The sequence below is a fragment of the Fukomys damarensis genome, unplaced genomic scaffold (genome assembly GCF_012274545.1).
Source record: "Fukomys damarensis isolate Sample0158 unplaced genomic scaffold, DMR_v1.0_HiC HiC_scaffold_3, whole genome shotgun sequence".
In the NCBI taxonomy this organism is placed as follows: domain Eukaryota; kingdom Metazoa; phylum Chordata; class Mammalia; order Rodentia; family Bathyergidae; genus Fukomys; species Fukomys damarensis.
This window is the reverse complement of record NW_022900915.1, coordinates 1,286,823-1,305,780: the sequence shown is the minus strand read 5'-3', so window position 1 is coordinate 1,305,780 and position 18,958 is coordinate 1,286,823. Positions and strand designations below refer to the sequence as shown.

Below are 18,958 nucleotides of genomic sequence, written 5' to 3'. Positions count from 1 at the left end.
AGGAGCCCCTACTTTATAATCCATAAGTGACTACACTCAGAGCCCTCTTAACCTTTGGGCCAGTCTTGTATAGTACAGTCCACTTTCACATTTACTGTGGCAGAAGGACAACTCTGGCAAATAGAATGTTTTTAGACCTAGTCTGTGCGACTCTGCATTAGTGGTTGGTATCTTTTTGGTTGACATAACTTCAACTTAAAGAAGATTGTTAGTTCTTTAGAGCTTTATAGTCTTTGTACTCTTTTTAGGCAATTTTTTTCAATAGAGATGGGCGTTTATTTGAGTGTTCATATATTTTGATTGTATCTATTTGCAGAATCACCTTTAACATTCTTTTGAAGAATTGATCTGTGTGTGGATTGTGAATTATATATGTGTATATGTATATAGAGAGAGAATGGGGGGAATGGACTAAAGGAAACCTGTTTTTCCCTTTAGGAGCATACCATTGCATTGCATTGCCTTGGAAATAATCACTGTTCCCAGGGTCACATGTGCCTGTCTTTTGCAAATATTCTTTCTTACCCATTAGGAAACATTTTGCTACCCAGCTCTGGGTGTTATATTTCCTTCCTATTTATCTTCCTTTTTCTAGTCCTAGATGCTGTAAGAAAATTTGCAGATTGTGAAGTAAAATAGACTAGGAATATTTAAACTGGGAAAGGATATATATATATTTTAAACTGGGAAATATATATATATATATATACACACACACACACACACACACACACACACACACACACACACATATATATATTTTAAAAGCCAGCTGTTTTGTTTATTATGAAGAAAAGTATTGTGCAAATTATACTTTATTTAAAATTTGTTTTTAGTCTTTAATTGAATTAAAGACCCAGAATGGACATGAGCCAGAGCTTTCAAAGAAGAGAGTTTTAACTCCCATAAAAGAGAAGACACTTACTGGTCCCAAATCACCAAGCTTATCCCCAGCTGCACCTCCCAGCCATACACCGCCAGCCAAAGACGATGCCACAGAAAGTGAGGTAGAAAGCTTGCAGTATGATAAGGATTTAAAAGCACAAGTAAAGGGTAAGATGTTCTTTCCACATATCTTTTTAGTATTGGATGTTGCAGCCATCCAGTTAAAAAATGGCTTTCATGGGTTTTTAAGTAAAAATTGGAGTTTTTAAAAATGAGTAATGGTGTGGTGACATAAAATGTTTCCATTTAAAGTAATTGTACCCTAATTTTGTAATACAGTTTACTAAATTGAGGAAAGAAATTAAAGAATGTAGTTCTTTCAGATATATTTTTATACTATTAAACTCTTAAATAAAGTCTCACTGGCATTTAGAGGAAAGAGCTATTAGCTACCTCTTCTGATAAACTGATAGTAATTACTTTGTATCTTTTTTTTAAACTTTTTTTTGGGGGAGTACCAGGGATTGAACTCGGGTCCTTGCGCTTGCAAGGCAGGCCACCGAACCACTGAGCTAAATCCCCGGCTGTATCTGGTTTTATAACATTTTTCATATATTGCATAAGGGTCTCTAGTTAACAGTAGCACAATAGAAGTAAGTAGTGGTGGATTCGAGTTAGGAATTGGGAACGAGAATGGATTGTCCCTGATGTGTACTTGGGCCACTTACTAAACATTTCTGGTCAGCAAAAATATTACATTAAATATCTCTGTCTTTTCAAGTTTTAGCTTCTTGTTGGACTATTTCTTACATACCTAAAATAATGACAACTACTTTGTACAAAATAGTGATGTAATTATCCCTGCAGTAAATCCTGAGTGTAACCCTCCAAATGCTCAGTAGTGTACGGCTAAGGCTAGAAATGTCAGTCAGATGCTGCTCTTTCAGTTGTACTTGTTTTCATGTTTTTGCGGTATTTGTTGAGAGTGAGCTTGCTCTTCACACAATTCTAGATAAGAGTTAAAGGCTAGTAATTCTGGGCAAGCCATTTCTAAGATACTTAGCCTCAGCTCATACACTTGTAACACAAAAGTCAAATTCCTTGCATAAAGATTAATGAGATGAAAATTTTGAATTACCTGAACAGTTTTTCAAAAATTCATGTCTGTTTTAGGCATTAGTTCTTCTGTACCTGTTTCACTTGCCCAGCCAGTTGCGACGTCCAATGCTTCAGAAACAGCCTCAGCACAGAAGATCGCTGTTCCCGCAACATCGCATCACTTTTGCTTTTCAATAGATTTAAGGAGTCTCCATGGCTTGGAACTTAGTTTTCCTATCAACTGTATATTAAGGTGTGATTTTTGTTTGGGGGGAAATGTCTTTCCTCTAGTTAGGGAGTTGCAGAGAGAAAAATGCCACCAGAAACATAAGTTCTGTTAAATCAGTGAGCTGAAAGGGTAAGGCTGTGTCCTGATGACTTTGAATTTAAGCCAGAGTGGCATTGGGTAGTGCCTTTTCTATTCTGGAGTAGTAATTGTAGGTATTTGTAATAATTTGTTGATGCTTCTATTTAAATACAGTGACTCATGAACTGTAAAGGTTTTCATTGTTTTGTTTTTCTAGAAAGAGATCCTATAAGTTAGAATAATGGTAGTGCATAATACCCAGTTTTTCTATGAACTTATATTATAGTGGGAGGTTGTATTCCTGGTATCTCCATTTTAAAGCTGTGAATCTCAAAGTTGTGCTTAGTGAGCTGGAATAGAATGTGTCTAGTGTTCATTACAAATAAATATGTATGGGCCAGGTGTGGTGGTGACACACCTGGAGACTGAGGCAGGAAAATTACAAGTTTGATCCCAGTCTGTCAAAAGACAAATTTATCTACACACTACACACACACACACACACACACACACACACACACACACACACACAGGCACACACCACTTAAGTGGCTTTACACAGTGGTTTGCTTTTAATAATGTTACATTTTAATGACAGATATAAAATAAATATAATAAAGTAATGTATTTGGAGTATTTAGCTTTTCTGTCTGACTTTTTTTTTTTTTTTTTTTTTGGTACTCGGGATCAAACTTGGGTCCTTGCACTTGTGAAGCAGAAGCCAGAACCACTGAACTAAATCCCTGGCCCTGTCTCGTAAATTTTTTAATCATTGCATTTGAAGTCAAGTTGTTGGTCTGTCTTTTTTTTTTTTGGTACCAGGGATTGAACTCAGTTCCTTGCACTAGCGAGGCAGTCACCAGAACCACTGAGCTAAATCCCCGGCCCAGTTGTTGGTCCTTCTATGATTAAAGTGAGAAAATCTTTTGTTTTCAAAACTAGGGTGCTATTTTTATTAGAATATTGCTGGCACAGTAGAATCTGTCCTAGACAGAGGGTACCCCCTTTTTATTTTTGTCAGGAGGAGGACTTGGATGCATAACAGTTACCATGAGCAGCTGGCACGTGGACACAACACATCTTCATTCTTTTTTCATCCCTCTGCCCTCCATCCCCTTCTTTCCATCTCTTTGTCCCCTTCCCTTTTATAAAAGATCTGTCTCCCTTTTTCTATTAATTTTTATTTTGCCCTTCATTTATTTATACTTTGGATTTCTCATGTAAGAGAAACCATGTAATATTTAAGCACATATGTCTAATTTATTTCACTTACATTATGGTCTCAAGGTGCATCAGATTTTTTACAAGTTCATCCTTCTTTATGACAGAGTAGTACCCATTGTGTATAAAGATTGCAGTTTCTTTATGCATCATCTGTTGATGGGCATACAGCCTGCTTCCAAGATTTAGCTAGTATAAATTTTGCTGCTCTAAGTATGGGTATGCGCATATCACTGTACTGTGATGTGTGTAACTCTTTCAGGAAGATACCTAGAAGGGGAATAGCTGGGTTGAAAGAAATTTCTAGTTTTAGCTCTTTGAGCAATCTTTTTATGAATTTCTGTAATGATTGTACTAGTTTACTTCCCCACCAACAATGAGGGCTCCTTTATCCCTGCGGCCTAGTAAGCACTTGTTATTATTTGATTTCTTGGTGATAGCAATTCTTCCTGGAGTAAGGTGGTATGTATTTTAAGTATTGTTTTAATTTGCATTTCCCTAGTAGCCAAAGATGTTGAATATTTTTTCATGTGTTTACTAGCCATTTATACCTCTTGTGAGAAGTTTCTTATCACTTCATTTGCCTATTTCTTGATTGGGTCTTTTGTTTGGGGGAGTCTAATTTTTTAAAATTTCTGTATAAATGCTAGATATTAGTCCTCTGTCTGAGGAATAGCTAGCAGGATTTTTTGTTGTTGTTGTCTTTTTGTTTTTTTCCTGTTCTGTAGGTTGCCTCTTCACTCTTGGTAGTTTTCTTTGCTATTTGGAGCTTTTTTTTTTTTTTTGGTACCAGGGATTGAACTCAGGTCCTTGAGCTTGCAAGGCAGGTGATGGAACCACTGAGCTAAATCCCTGGCGGGAGCTTTTTAATTTTGTATAATCCTGTATGTTAATTCTTGATGATACTTCTTGTGCAGTTGGGGTTCTTTTCAGAAAGTTCTCACCTATGCCTGTGTCTTTAAGAGTTTTACCTGCTTTATCTTGTAACAGATTGTTTCTGTTTTAGTATGTGTGTCTTTGATCCTTTTTTGTTTTAGTTTAGTACATAGCAAGATATATGGGTCTAAATTCAGTCTTCTGCATGTGGACAGCCAGTTTTCCCAGCACCAGTTTTTAAAGAGGCTATTTTTCTTCAGTGTATATTTTTGGCCCCTGTGTCAAAGATCAAATAGTTGAATGTTCCTGGGGTTGTTCCTGCTTTGTCTGTTTTGTTTCAGTGATCCACATGCCTGTTTTTGTGCCCGTACCAAGCTATTTCTGTCACTGTAGTTCTTTTAAACATGAAATCTGGGATTGTGATGCTTAAAGTGAGAAAATTTTTGTCCTTTTGAAGTGGTACTCCTGTGGGTCTCCTTAGCTACACATTGTTTCCTGCTGTTATTTGAGGCATACCCACTTTTAATGTGGTAAGTCAACTCATCTTTGCATCTGAGTTTTCAATTATTTGCTTCTTCCTTGTTTTCAAATCCTCTATTCTTTGTTATGAGTAGAATCAGAGGGACCTAACACTAAGAAAGAACCTGAATTCACAGAATCAAAGTCCTGTCTCAGCTTAAGTTCTATGGTTTACAGTTAAATGCTGGCTTATTATAAAAATGTTTTTATTTGGAAGTTGAAGACTATTTTCTCCCTCAGACATAATTTTTCTCAAAGTATTTGTTTTTTGTGTTACTTGCTCTGGTTTGTCTTTTCCCCTTTCATCCCTTGTCTCTCTTCTGCTAGGGAGTCTGGTCTCCGTATGGATGTTGGCCAGGAGCACAGACACAGGCAGAATATAAGATTAGAAGGTATAATTAAGCTTACGTAGAAAACACGAATCTAAATTTTTGTGTTTACTTCTTGCCATCAGAACCATTTGTGTAATCATTAAAAGTGCCTACATTATTCCAGCAGTGGCTGCCATTAAAGATACATAAGCTCCATAGGCGGCTCAACTTACTGAGGAGGACAGATTCACAAGTTAGTAATATATAAGGGAGGGTAGTAGTTCATCTGGTAAAGGGAAATAATATCTAAACAAGAGATAAATAGTTGCAACCCATTTAACACTACATAGAATTCACTAGTTGCTGGGTCTGTCTTTGATCGATTTGATCTTTTTTTTTGGTACCAGGCATCGAACTCAGCTAAATCCTTGCCCCTCATTTAAGGCACTTTTGAAAAATTACTAGCCATTTATTCTCAGCTTGGTAAATTTTTGATTATGGTGCTCTGAATTGGTATGAAAGTGATTTGTAAATTGTGTTACAAATTTTGTGAGATAAGACTGTTTTGTGAACAAGTTTAACGTGCAGGCCTTATGTCAGTCTGTTATTGCAGTCACTGGATCTGGTAGCCATGGTAGAGGTTGAAGTCCTAGGACATGAACTCTCTCTGAGAGGACTTGACTTGGTGGGTGTATAGAAATTGGGTAAATGCACAGGATTTTTTTTTTTAGGAACAGCATTTGTATTAATACTGTTTAAATTTTAGATTTCTATATGTTCTTATAAAATATAGAATGAAACCAGACTATGAGTCTCATTGTAGACTACATTGTAAGACTATGTATTTTTTAAATTCTAGGTATTCGTATCCATTTTTTGGAAGTGCAGCTCCTATTATGACCAATCCTCCGGTGGAAATTCGGAAAAACATGGAAGTTTTTCTCCCCCAGTCTTATTGTGCATTTGATTTTGCAACTCTGCCTCATCAGCTGCAAGATACCTTCCTAAGGTTGTGTATACACTGTGTGTATTTTCATTTCTTAGTTATTAGAAGTTTGTGTCTTACTAAAAGAAGGGATTTATGTAGTTTAACTCCACAGAGGTTTATACATTTGAGAATCAAGAGACAAATTTATGATGTCTGTGTTATTTGTGCTTTTACTACAGGTATATGTGGTTTATCACTAAAGTTTTTTCTGATTTTCCTTATTCATTTTTGACTTTAGATATTTGAACTTTGGTAAGATAATCTGAGTAATGAGAGAGCTTTGCAAGGAGGTCTTGCCTTTTTGAATGTAAAGAGATAAATAAGAATTTGTCATTTAATGACTGATGCACTGATGGCTGTAGTGAGTTACTTGATCCTCTTTTTTCATTTGTATATTGGAGATGTTAATCTGGCCATCTGAAATAGATTCTGAGTAAAAGATCTCTGCGATCTTTTACTTTCTCATAGCATCTCAATCCCAATATTGGAAAGAAGAATGAAGTTTTGCTACAAATAATCTGACCATTTGTGGGGATAGTGTTATTTTAAGAATTTTCTGTATTACCTAGAGAGAGGTGTAGAAAACCTAACAGTACTTCATATTTCTCACCAGTTGAATTAAGCCTTTACGTAATGACTCTGCAGGTAACAAAAATGTCTTTGACTCCATTAAGGGTACTCAAACTTTAGGCAAGTAAAGACTTTGATTCAAAGTTCATAAATAAGAACACGTTTCTCTTTTTCTTAGGATACCTTTGCTGGTTGAATTATGGCATAAGGACAAAATGAGTAAAGATTTACTTCTCGGGATCTCAAGAATCCAGCTCTCTAACATCTTGTCTTCAGAAAAAACTCGCTTTTTAGGCTCTAACGGTGAACAGTGTTGGCGTCAGACTTACAGTGAGAGTGTGCCTGTTATAGCAGCACAAGGGTAATGCACTTCACAGAGTTTGTTTTGACTTTGCCTTTTATTCATGGAATGATTCCAGTTAAAGAGCCACAACCTCACAGCCTGATCCTACCAGATCCTCTTTTTGCTGATTTTTTTTTTCTTTGACCTATGAGCTCTATATTCCAGGTTACTCCTTAACTTTCTGGTACCCATTTTACTTCACAGAAGTAAAGAGTCTTTGCTACAGTAATTCTTACAAAGTAGTTTCTCTCCTTAGCCTGACGGTTTTAAATTTTAGGATCTGCTTTATGTTCTTCTTTTAAAGTTAGATTAATAATGTCATTTTACATTATTTTGCATTGAGACAGCTCTGACTTTTTCCCCTTGAAGAGTATTTTAATGCATGTCTGAAATCTAAAGTCTGAGAATGTTACAAATGTCAGTAGAAGCAGCTTTTAATTTCTATTTTATTTCTTTTTTGGTGCCAGGGTTCAAACCCAGGGCCTTTAGTCTACTAGGTGAGCACCCTGTCACTGGGCTATATTCCCATCCAGAGGCAGGTTTTAAACTAATATAAATTATTGAGGGCTAGGGAGTAGCTCTGTGGTAAAGTGTTTGTCTAGTATGTATAAGGCCCAGATTTGATCTCCAGAACTGCAAATAAATAAATAAATAAATAAATAAATAAGTAAGTAAGTAAGTAAGTAAGTAAGTGGTTGGAAGGGTGTGAGGCTTAATTATAGTGTATTTGCTTAGCATACACCCAGCCCTGGTTCAGTCCCCAATTCCACACATAAAAAATATTTTTTCCACAATGAAAAACTTGAAATTTTCATATATTTTAGTCAACATATTGTCATTTTAAATTTAATAAAATTTCAAATTCAGTTTAACATTGTCACTTGTCTGTTTTTGAAACATAGCAAGAATGTTAAAATAAGGTTCAATAAAAGACTTAGATCTAAATGTTTTACTGGAATTTCTTTTTTTTTTTGGAATTTCTTTTCTTAGTCTTCTCCATCCATAGCTACTTGCAGAGACTGAAAGATTTTTTTAAAATTTTATTCATTTGCAAGATATGGAAACAGCTATCTTGGGTAATCAAACATTTGGTTAACAGAGTTTTTTCTGTTTTGTCTCCTCTTACTAAAAAGTCCCTTAAAAATCACCATTAATTTCTGTCATCATAAATAGAATATAATCAGATCATTAATTGAAGTTTTTTAAATGCTGCCTGTTATAAATATTATTTGTATTGCCCTACTTTGTAAGTAGAGACATTGAAGGAGATTTATCTGCATAACAACATCAGACATACTCAGGATGTTTTTTTGTATATAGTAGTGCTTCATTTTACTTTATTCATTTCTTCCAGAATTTGTGTGAGTAGGAGAATACAATGTAAAAGTTTGTGAATTAAGAAATCTAATTGTATGAGATCCATTTATTAAAGTTTTGCTTGACTGAAATTACTTGATTTTAAAAAAGTTGTTTTAGTTGCTGAGAATTTATGTTCCTCCAGTGTTTTGTCTTGATTTTATTATTTGATGATAAATACTACACATAGTTCTATGCTATGTGCTTGGTATGGTCAAAATAATATGTAAGTATCTTCTAGGAGATACTTGGAGACAATACTTACCGTAAAAGTACACCAAAAAAACCTATTAGAATAACCTATGTGATCAAAAGTAGAGAACTGTTAAGTGTATTTTAATGCATAAGTTCATTAATATAATTTCATAGGCAGTGAAAAAACATATTTTGAAGTTGGAGGTCAAGCTCAGTGGTAGAGTGCTTTCCTAGCATGTGTGAGGTCCTGAGTTAGATCTCCTCCATTAAAGAAAACACATAAACGTGTGCATGTGTGTGCATCCACATTTTTAATTTTTTATGAGAAAATGCTTCTGATATAAAATGGAAAAAGACAAAAAGCTCTGTGTCTGCTAGTATGTGTGTCTACATGTGAGTGAGACAGGGAGACGGGACGAAACTCAGTATTAGCGATATTACATGTGGGAAGGAAGAGTTTTAATTTCATCTTTTATAATTTTAATTTTAAAAAATATGCAACTGCTTAGGTATTATGTAGTAAATATAGATTATGCATTTATCAGGGTATTTGTGAGTAAGTAAAATTGTGTAATATGGAAGTTTTGAACCCTACAGAGCTACTGTAATTTCAGCAGCAAGTATCAGGTGCAAGAAATGGTGGTTTTTGTTTGTTTGTTTGTTTTTTGGTTTTTTAAGACAGCATCTCACTATGTAGTCAAGACTGACCTGGAACTCACTATGTAGCCCAAGCTGGTCTCGAACTCACAGAAAACCTCCTGCCTCAGCCCCACCCCCAAATGCTGGGATTACAGGCGTGTGCCACCATGGCCTATCAGTTGCAAGAAATGTTGCATACTCCTCAACACTACAGCACAGAGGAAGTAAAAGAAAAGATGTTATAAAAATGTTTCTGTGAATTTGAAGATACTTCTTATTTCGTTTGTAGGTCAAATAACAGGATAGTAGATCTTTCCTACACAGTGACTCTAGAAGATTATGGACTAGTAAAAATGCGTGAGATTTTTGTCTCTGATTCATCTCAGGTAAAGGTAATCAAATGTTATCCAGTTATTCCTTTAAGGAAACCTATTGTATGAATGTGGTGTGTTTTAAATGTACTTTTCCATTCATGTGTTAGGGTTTACCTGCTGGGCAGCAGAAGCTGTCTTCTCTTCCTCCAGCACCTTGTCCCTCAGAGATCCAAACAGAGCCTCGTGAAACGCTAGAGTACAAAGCAGCACTTGAGCTGGAAATGTGGAAGGAAGTGCAAGAAGACATTTTTGAAAATCAGGTTACTTTTTAAATTTTACTTTAAAAGTCTATTTTGTTTTCTTAGTATATATTTCCTTCTCTATGGCTGGATTTTCTTTCCATGTTCCTGTCTAGTTTCTTTGAATGACAGTAATGCCCTACTCACAAAGAAAAATTGAGAATAAAAATTACTTGAAATAAGACGATTTGGTTAATGCCTCTCAGAAGGATCTCTCTAAATATTTCCCATTATTATTGGGCAGAATTAAGAGTGAAGGTCATTCTTTTAATTTCAGGTTATCATTCATTATACCCTCGCAGAACCCGGCATCGTCAGTCTCCAAGCAAGAGACTAGAAAACAGAATTTACCCTTAGCTTTATATTCTCCCAAATTACACTCATGTGGTACTTTCCTCAAGCAGGCTCCATTTTTAAAAGAATAAAATAGAATGCCTGAAAAAAATATTAGTGATCAGTATTAGTTCCTTAACTGGAAATAAGTGTTGTGTTTCCTGGAAGTATGCGGAGTGTGTTGACAGTGACTTTTTCTTGCTTTTGTAGCTAAAGCAGAAAGAACTGGCTCACATGCAAGCTCTGGCAGAGGAATGGAGAAAGAGGGACAGGGAGAGAGAGTCACTAGTGAAGAAGAAGGTAACACCTTGGGACATCTAAGGAAGCGGGGAAGCGTATCAGTGCTGATGTCTTGTTCTCTATTAAAGAAAATGTCCAGAAGGAATAAACTCATTATAGTGGGTGTGTGTTGCCATGGAGGAAATGAAAGGACAGGTCAGGGCAAGAGAAAGGCTTTTCACTGCAAGGTGAAATTAGTGTATTTTTTGAGTTTTGAAATATGCACATATATTACCAATTCAAAAATACATTAATTTTAAAAAATGAATATTGTAGAGAAAAAGCTTACCTCTTTGTGAGAAAGAAAAAGCACATATTAAGTATCTATGAAAATTATAGCCTATCAGTAATTAAAAACCTCAAAAGCTTTTGAGACATTTTTAGAATCAAATCATGAAGTAAATTGCACCTTTAAAACTGATAATGTGAAACCAGGTAATCTAATCTTACTCTAGAAAGCAAAAGTTAAATATTTGTTCACTTATGCAGTACTTGTATTGACTGCAACAAGCCTAACAATGAAATTTCTAATGTGCAAGTTTAGAACGTTAGTTGATTTCCATGTATTCCACCATTTTAGCTTGTGTTGATGATCTGCTGCAACTCCAGCCTGTACACAGATCATGACGATTGCCTGATAAGTAGTTGAGCCATTTATTTGAATTAGTCATTGAAAAACATAGATTTGAATTTGCCATTTTCTTCCACCCTGTTTGCATTTTGAGGCCAAATACTTCATTTGTCATTAAATGCCCCATTTTGAAAGAATATCGTGAACTAGGATGTGCTAACATATTGATTGGTCTTTAAGATATCAAGTCAAAAGGAAAAAACAAGTAGTTTTTTTTTAGTATGATGAAATCTTTTAAACCCAAACTCTCTGAGAGTCTCACTGTAGTATGTATGTATTCATATTTATATGACTATAATGGAATATATTTATATTTCTGTTGTTTTTAGTTTTAGGTTGTTTTTGTTGATGCTTTTTGGTACTGTAAATCAAACTCGGGACCTTGGGCTTGTGTGATGCAGGCAGAACTACTGAGCTAAATGTCTGGCCTTATTTTTAGTTTTTTCAACTTAAGCTTTTTGAAACATTGTATTAACTTCTTTAATACTTTGAAAATTTACCTGAAAGAGTATTTAACCTGCTTCCCCTGCAGAGTCTTCTGAGTCAGTTGAGATCATGTTTACTCTGGCCTAATTGTGACTGCCTGTCAAAAAGCCAAAGATAGTGTCATGTATCCACAAAGGACGGCTAAGTAAGGGACATGAAGAAGTGTTTCATAGATAAGATCATGTTTTTACTTGAGGGAAACTTAGTAGCTATCACCAGGTAAATCCAAAGAGTATTTCAAAGAGAGAAAGTCCCTTTAATGAAGACAGAGGTTTGAAATAAGCCCTCCATTAAGAAAATTGTGGTTTGATTGGGGAGGAGGGAAGGACAGGAGTGCCTCAAAAAATAGGGTAGGCCAGGTTGACAGGTGAGGGGCTGAATGACCATATATTCCATTTGGAGGAGTCTTGACTAGATCCGGTGTAGGCTTTTCCAGTCAGGGCTGCCTGAGAGAATGAAGCCTTCTTGCCCTAAGGCATTGTTGGTGATGAGTTAAATTTCTCTTGTGCATCTAGACTTGTAGAATTATGTACCATTATAGAATTTTCTGAGCAGATATAAAAAGTTTCTCTGAAGGAAGATGTTCCATAGATCCCAAAGAGGTAGCTTAGCACGTTTTGAGGAATCACAAGGAGGCCAATGTGGTTGGAATGCATTGACAGATGAAGTGGGAGTGGAAACTAGGACACAGACCACTGAGGCCAATGTCCTAGTAAGAATTAATTATTATTAATTATTAGACATGGGTTATCCTAGACTTCGGCAGTACACAGTCTTTTGTCTCAAACTTGTGAGATCACATCTGGGCATCATTTTTTAAAGAATTTACTGAAATACTTAGATCCTAAATTAAAGAAATTAGAGAATATGGAAATCATAATGTATGAATTTGACTGCAGTGTGTTCATCTTGAAGGAGAAACAGGAAGAGGTGTGACAGTCATCACCAGTTTCAGATATGGGAGTATATATTTTCTCTGTCCCAGGCCAGAAATAAGATTAAAGTGTCAGTTTCTAAGGAGCATTAAACTAGGGATCTTGAGGCAGTATGAAGGAAAAGATCAAGATGGGGATCTGGGACCTGGAGACTACTTGGGGCTGAAGGCAAAAGAAAAAAAAAATGGTTGTGAAAGTCCTAGTAAAATAATATTAGTGTAAATGGAAAGATAGAAAACCAAGTAAGTCCTGCATCCTGCATAGACTGAACAGGTAGGCTTCTTATCCTGAATAGGGCTCCTGTCCTTAAAGAGAGACTTTAGGCCTAAAGAAATTGAAGTAGTAGACTAGAAGTTCAATCAGAAACCCAATTACTTGAGTATGGTAAAACATCAGATCAGAAATAATAGAACTATCTTAGTTACTTTTTCTCATTGCTGAGACAAAATACCTGACTTAAAGGAGGAAAAGTTTATTTGGCTCACAGTGTATTGAGGTTTCGGTTCATAGTTGACTGGCACCAAGGCAGTGTGTTATGGCAGAGGGGCATCTCAGAGGGAAAACAGTTCATGGCAGGCAGAATACAGCAAGCAACACGCAATAGCATAAGCTCTCTTTCTGTCTTTTACATTCTATCTAGACTACAAGCCCTTGGGGCAAGTAGCATCCACAACCAGGATGGGCCTTCTCATTGTCCATAGACAGTCATTGAACTAATTTAATATTCACACACTCTTAATCCCAGCATCACCCACTCTAGACCCAGCCACCTCTAAAAAGCCCCACGTGTGACCACATGAGGCTTTGAAGGGAACACACAAAAGTCATAACAAGAATTGATTTGTAGCTGACTCGTTTATCTAGCAACTGGATCAGTTCTAAGATGAGAGTATAAGTGACTGAGAGGCTCAGAGAGCTACTGGAAGATTTTAAAGATCGAAGTTTCAATTTGACACAAGATTTTGCTATCATTCTGATTGCCCAGTAGGAGAATGGGTTTCCTTGGGAAACTAAATACACTAAGAGATGTCCAAGTAGAAGCATGATAGTCATCTCTGTAAAGGAACAGTAAGAATTCTGCTTTAAATTGGTGCATGTAAATTGACCCTTTCCTATTCTCAGATCCTGTCTCAGTGAAATGTGTATTTTAAAGTTGTTTATTTTTAATATGAGGAGAATGTAAAACACCTTTTTTATTATGTGTAGGTGGCTGAGTACAGTATTCTGGAAGGAAAACTCCAACGAACCCTAATCGACTTAGAGAAGCGAGAGCAGCAGCTCGCCGGTGCAGAATCAGAGGTGCCTCACTACCTGTCGAATCCTTATTACACAGAATCTGTAAAGTTTGTACAATTTACTTATTTTTGTTTCTTCCTTAATACAGCATATTCCATGGAATTATTTTTCAAACACGGTGGAGAAGTCTGCTGTTTAGCTAGATAAGGCATGTTTCCTATGCCGGGGGAGATGGAAAAGTGTTTATTATTTGAAATAGTTAACTCATTTAGCTAACTTTGGCTGACTTATAATAGTGGAAGTTTTTAGTTCACTTTCCCATTATATACAGAGAATAGTTTGTTGCACTGTCTAGAGAAAATAGAACATAAATACATGGGCATACAATCCTAGTTTTTTTTTCAGAGAAAAGAGAATTTCTCCATTTCTTGCCTCTTAAAGATCACAAGAAAGTATGATGCCTTATGTTAGTATTATGCCTACTTAACATTTTAACAGGTCTTAACTAAATGCTCCCTTAAAATCTTTCCATAATGTTCATTTTTAAATAACTACAATTTTAAAATGTATATGTCACTTGTCTAACCACAATGTTTCTGAAAATTTCCTGTGGATCACCCTAACCTTATTATTACAGTTTCTCGGATTTCTAAATGATTTGGATGTTTAAACCTAAATATGTCTGCTAAGTGATTAGGCAGATAATCAGAAGTCTCTTTTTTTTTTTTGGTGCTGGGGATCGAACTCAGGTCCTTGCGCTTGCAAGGCAGGCCACTGAACCGCTGAGCTAAATCCCTGGCCCATCAGAAGTCTCTAACAGAAGAAAAGAAACTAAAAAACTTGGGGGCTGGGGATTTAGCTCAGTGGCATTGTGCCTACCTTGAAAGTGCAAGGTCCTGAGTTCGATCTCCAGTACCAAAAAAAAAAAAAAAAACCCCGAAAAGAAACTCAGGTGTATTTGCTTTTACAATAAAAAGGACTGTATTTAAATGAGAAATTTAAATGATTAGGGTGTTTTCAACTGAATTTATACCAGTTATACATGGATTTTTATTTTTTATTTTTTTGGTACCGGGAATCAAACTTGGGTCCTTGTGTTTGCGAGGCATTGAGCTAAATCCCTGGCCCAGATTTTTATATTCTTCTGAAGTGACAATTGAAAACTATAGAATCAGTTACTTAAATTACAATAATTAAAAAGAATGTAAAAATATTCTGAATATTTGTTAGAAAATAAGAATACGACACTGCTCAGCAGTATAATGCAGCTAGTGATAAGCCAGAGTCTTAAAGATGCTTTTGTTTTAAGCTTCAAAGAGAGAAAAAGGAATTGCAATCAGAACGTGAACAGAACCTGAAGGAGCTTCAGGACTCTGTCCGTCGGGTCAGAGAAGACTGCATTCACCAAGTGGAGCTGGAGAGGTTAAAGATCAAGCAGCTGCAAGAAGACAAACACCGACTTCAGCAGCAGGTTGTCATCTTATTATTCTTACAGCCTATTTCATTCTACAAGGGTCATGAAAAGGTGATGACATTCACTGTGATTTGGATTATTTATCATATTTATTGCATTGAGATTCAAATTTACTTTTAAGTTGGGTCTTCTTTTTCTGTGCTAAAGCTAAGGCTGTGGTAGAATAATTTCCTCTCCTGTATCACTATGTGAAGGAATTATTTCAGGTGACTTACAATGTAAAATGTTTTTCTGATAAATCTCCTTTTAGCACATATAGATGTTTATGTAACACTGGACCAAATTCAGCAAAGAACTACACTGCTTGAGAGAATTGTCCATTTCTTCACCTCGTAGTCACCTCTTAACCCACCGCACTCTGCTTTCTGTGTGTCCTGCTCCAGTCAGCCGTTGGTTAGACTCCACCAACGGCTGAGGCACCAAGTTCAGTGAGCGTTTTCATTTCTCAGCTTACTGAAATTTATTCACACTGTCAACATTATTGTTTTTGTTTTTGTATAGTCTTAACTTCTGTGCCATCACTCTTCTTGTTTTCTGCCATCTTTCTAGCCACCCTTCCTTCAAGCTCAGAACTTACTTTCCACTAAATAATCTTTTCTATGTCCATGCCATTCAGAGATAATCTGTGTATCGGAGATTTTCACATTTATATTTAAGACCTTTGTTTTGCCTGTAGTTCCATAGACAAGATTGCTTAAAGATGTCTTAAAGACATTTTAGACCCAAGGTGTTTTTCTAATCCATACCCAGTTTTTCTGTGTTTGTAATTTCAGGGGAGGGCCCTTCTAATCTCATGTTGCAGCCAGAGTACTTTTGAAATTTTGGAACTATGATATCCTCCTCTTTAACACATTGTGTTGTGTCCTTACTGCCCGCAATCCTGTATATGATTTGAATCCAGCCTGTCTCTTTAACTTCTCTCCCACTCTGCCGTACCTGCTGTGTACTCTCCAGCTGCATTGCTCTCCTGTCAGCACCTCTAACATGCCACGGCCACTTCCCCTCACGGTCTTCACGTGTGCTGTTTTTCTGGGCCCTTTCAACTCTGTCAGCTTTGTTTTCAGCTAAAGCATCATTTACCCCAAGAAATCTTTCCTGACCCCTACGCACAAGTTTAAGTCAAGTTTGTTTGTTATATATTCTCATGGGGTAATTACTTTCTTACTCTTCTTCTCTAGGCTCTATCAGTTTTTAATTTCATTAGCATGATAATTTAATCAGTGTCAGATTGTTTGCTCCATAAACACCATTTTGGTTTACAGCCATAATCCTGGAGCCCAAGCCAGTTGTCAACAGTGATAAAGATTCAGTAAATATTTGCAGGGGGAAAAATTAAGCTGTTAAAAATTAAGCTTATCTTTCTTGAAAACTTTCAGTGTAGATTAAATGTAATGATAATGCCTCGGTACTTACTGTCATGAACAACTTCTACAGTGGCTCAGGGTCAGTAACACTCACATTATGTACATGGCTTTAAAGATAAATTTGATTGTCACTGTGGGTTCTCATTTAAAATACTAAGAAGTTGTAGAAGTGGGTAGCTGTCATGATAGTCACTGGTAATTCTTCTCTTCTACTTATCAGGAATATCTAGCCATCTAGAATAAAGGCTTTTAACGTGTATTAGAATCACCAGAGATACTCATCTACACCCTATACCATACTAGTATAATTAGCTAAAAGTTTTGTAAGAGGAGTATTGGTAGGATGAACTGGTAGTTTTTAAAAAATTACTGAGGACATACCGCTAATTTTTCACCAGTGTTCTAAGACCAACTGGGAAGCAAGAAATTTCCAGGATGCCAGATTGCTAAGTCTGTGTCTATACAGATTTGTAATTTTCAGGGCGAGGGATTTATCTCAGCGGTTCGGTGGCCTGCCTTGCAAGCACAAGGACCTGAGTTCAATCCCCAGTACCAAAAACAAACAAACAAACGAACAAACAGATTTGTAATTTTCAGATTTCCTGTCTGTGGGATAAAATGCCAGGACTCACAACTTAAAGGAAGAGAGGTCAGTTTATTTTGGCCTGCACTGTCAGTGTGTTCAGTTGCTTCAGTTCATGGTTGGCACTCTCCAAGATGGGGACTGCATGATAAAAGAGTATGGCAGTCAGGAAACTGAGAGAGAGCTGGGGCAAGAATACACACATCCAGGTCACACCCACAGTGACCTGTCTCCAGCCAGGCGCTACCTCCTAAGACTCCCATGAGAGTATAGCACCCCCACAGTCTAGTCACCTTCCAAACACATGAGACATTGGGAGGAAATTTTAGATATAAAGTGCAACATTCTGCCCTTGGCCCTCAAAAGGCTGACGTCCTTCTTGGTGTGCAAAATGCATTTTAGTCCATCTCTGAGATGTCAGCATCCTCAACAGTCCAAGCCCAAAGTCTCTATCTGAAGGCAAATTCAACTGTGAGCCCTGGTAAGAAATCAAAGAGAAAGTTAAACACTTCCACCATACATGGTAAATGTTCCCATTCCCAAAGGTAGAAATGGGAGGATAGCAAAGAATCGGACCAAAACCCAGCAAGCTAAATTTTGAGTCCTGTAGCTATGTGTCCAGTACCCAGAGCAGGTTGTGGTGAGATACAACCTCTAAAGGGCTTGGTTGCTCCCCCCCACAGCACGGCCAGTAGCAACCCCATGGCTTATCTCCCAGGCTGGCCCTGGCCTCACTGCCAAAAGCTTTCCTTAGCAAATATTGTATGTTCCTGGCACATCCAATTTGCTGGGAATGCAGTTTTGGTTTCACCTTCAAAATTGCTGCCCACTTAAATGCTGTTAAGCTTCCCAGGCCTCCTTCTGAAATCTTGGTGGAAGCCTCTGTGACCCCATAACTTATATTTTGCATACTTAAAAAACTAACAGCACGTGGATGATGCCAAGGTCTGCCCTCTTTGGACTGTGGCTGCAGTGGCCTTTGATTGCATGGATGGCAGGCTGAACCCTGGGAAACACTTTTACAAGTGGCACCAAATGATCTAAACTCCCTGGGCCTCTCTTAATGCAGTCTTTAGCTTTTGCACCCTTGAGCCTGTGATAGGTGGGGTCTTGATGATTCCTAAGATAGACTTCAAGCCATCTTTCCTATTGTCCCACTGCAAAGTACTTGGCTTCTTTTTAATAGTAATCTTTTCTGCACCATATTTTCCAAGGCTTCAACTTTGCAGATGCTTCTTTTCTGGCCAAGCTGCAAATTTATCAAATCGTTCAACTGTTGATTTTTTTTTTTTTTTTCCTCCTGATTTTCACTATAGACCTGACTAAAAGCAGCCAGCAGTACCCATGCCACAGCCTGAACATTGGTTTGCTCTTATAGATTTTACCCACTAGATCAGTTAGTCTACCACCCTTAATCTCAGTCTCCTAGTCTCAGGACATAGTCAAAATGAAGACAAATTTTCACCTCCTGATTCACTATAGACCTGACTAAAAGCAGCCAGCAGTACCCATGCCACAGCCTGAACATTGGTTTGCTCTTATAGATTTTACCCACTAGATCAGTTAGTCTACCACCCTTAATCTCAGTCTCCTAGTCTCAGGACATAGTCAAAATGAAGACAAATTTTCTGTCATTGTGTAACATATGTGACTTCTAGTTTTAACTGTCAAAGGAGTCCTTATTCCCAGCTGAAACCTCCTAAACATGGCCTTTAT

The 18,958-nt window shown here is 36.9% G+C and overlaps 1 protein-coding gene across 8 annotated transcripts in view; it reads left to right on the top strand.

Moving 5' to 3' along the window:
* Positions 1-18,958, top strand: part of Cep120 (centrosomal protein 120) — a 64,399-nt gene that overhangs the window by 23,816 nt on the left and 21,625 nt on the right. For 5 of the 8 annotated variants that reach the window (XM_033766365.1, XM_033766363.1, XM_033766358.1 and 2 more), the window contains 9 exons: positions 837-1,053; positions 2,059-2,236; positions 6,077-6,226; positions 6,954-7,136; positions 9,598-9,700; positions 9,790-9,942; positions 10,465-10,554; positions 13,792-13,884; positions 15,131-15,346. In XM_033766365.1, coding sequence (XP_033622256.1) covers positions 837-1,053; positions 2,059-2,236; positions 6,077-6,226; positions 6,954-7,136; positions 9,598-9,700; positions 9,790-9,942; positions 10,465-10,554; positions 13,792-13,884; positions 15,131-15,346 — 1,383 coding nt within the window. The remainder of the gene's footprint in view (positions 1-836; positions 1,054-2,058; positions 2,237-6,076; positions 6,227-6,953; positions 7,137-9,597; positions 9,701-9,789; positions 9,943-10,464; positions 10,555-13,791; positions 13,885-15,130; positions 15,347-18,958) is intronic. The other 3 variants (XM_033766370.1, XM_033766355.1, XM_033766368.1) reach the window with 3 other exon arrangements.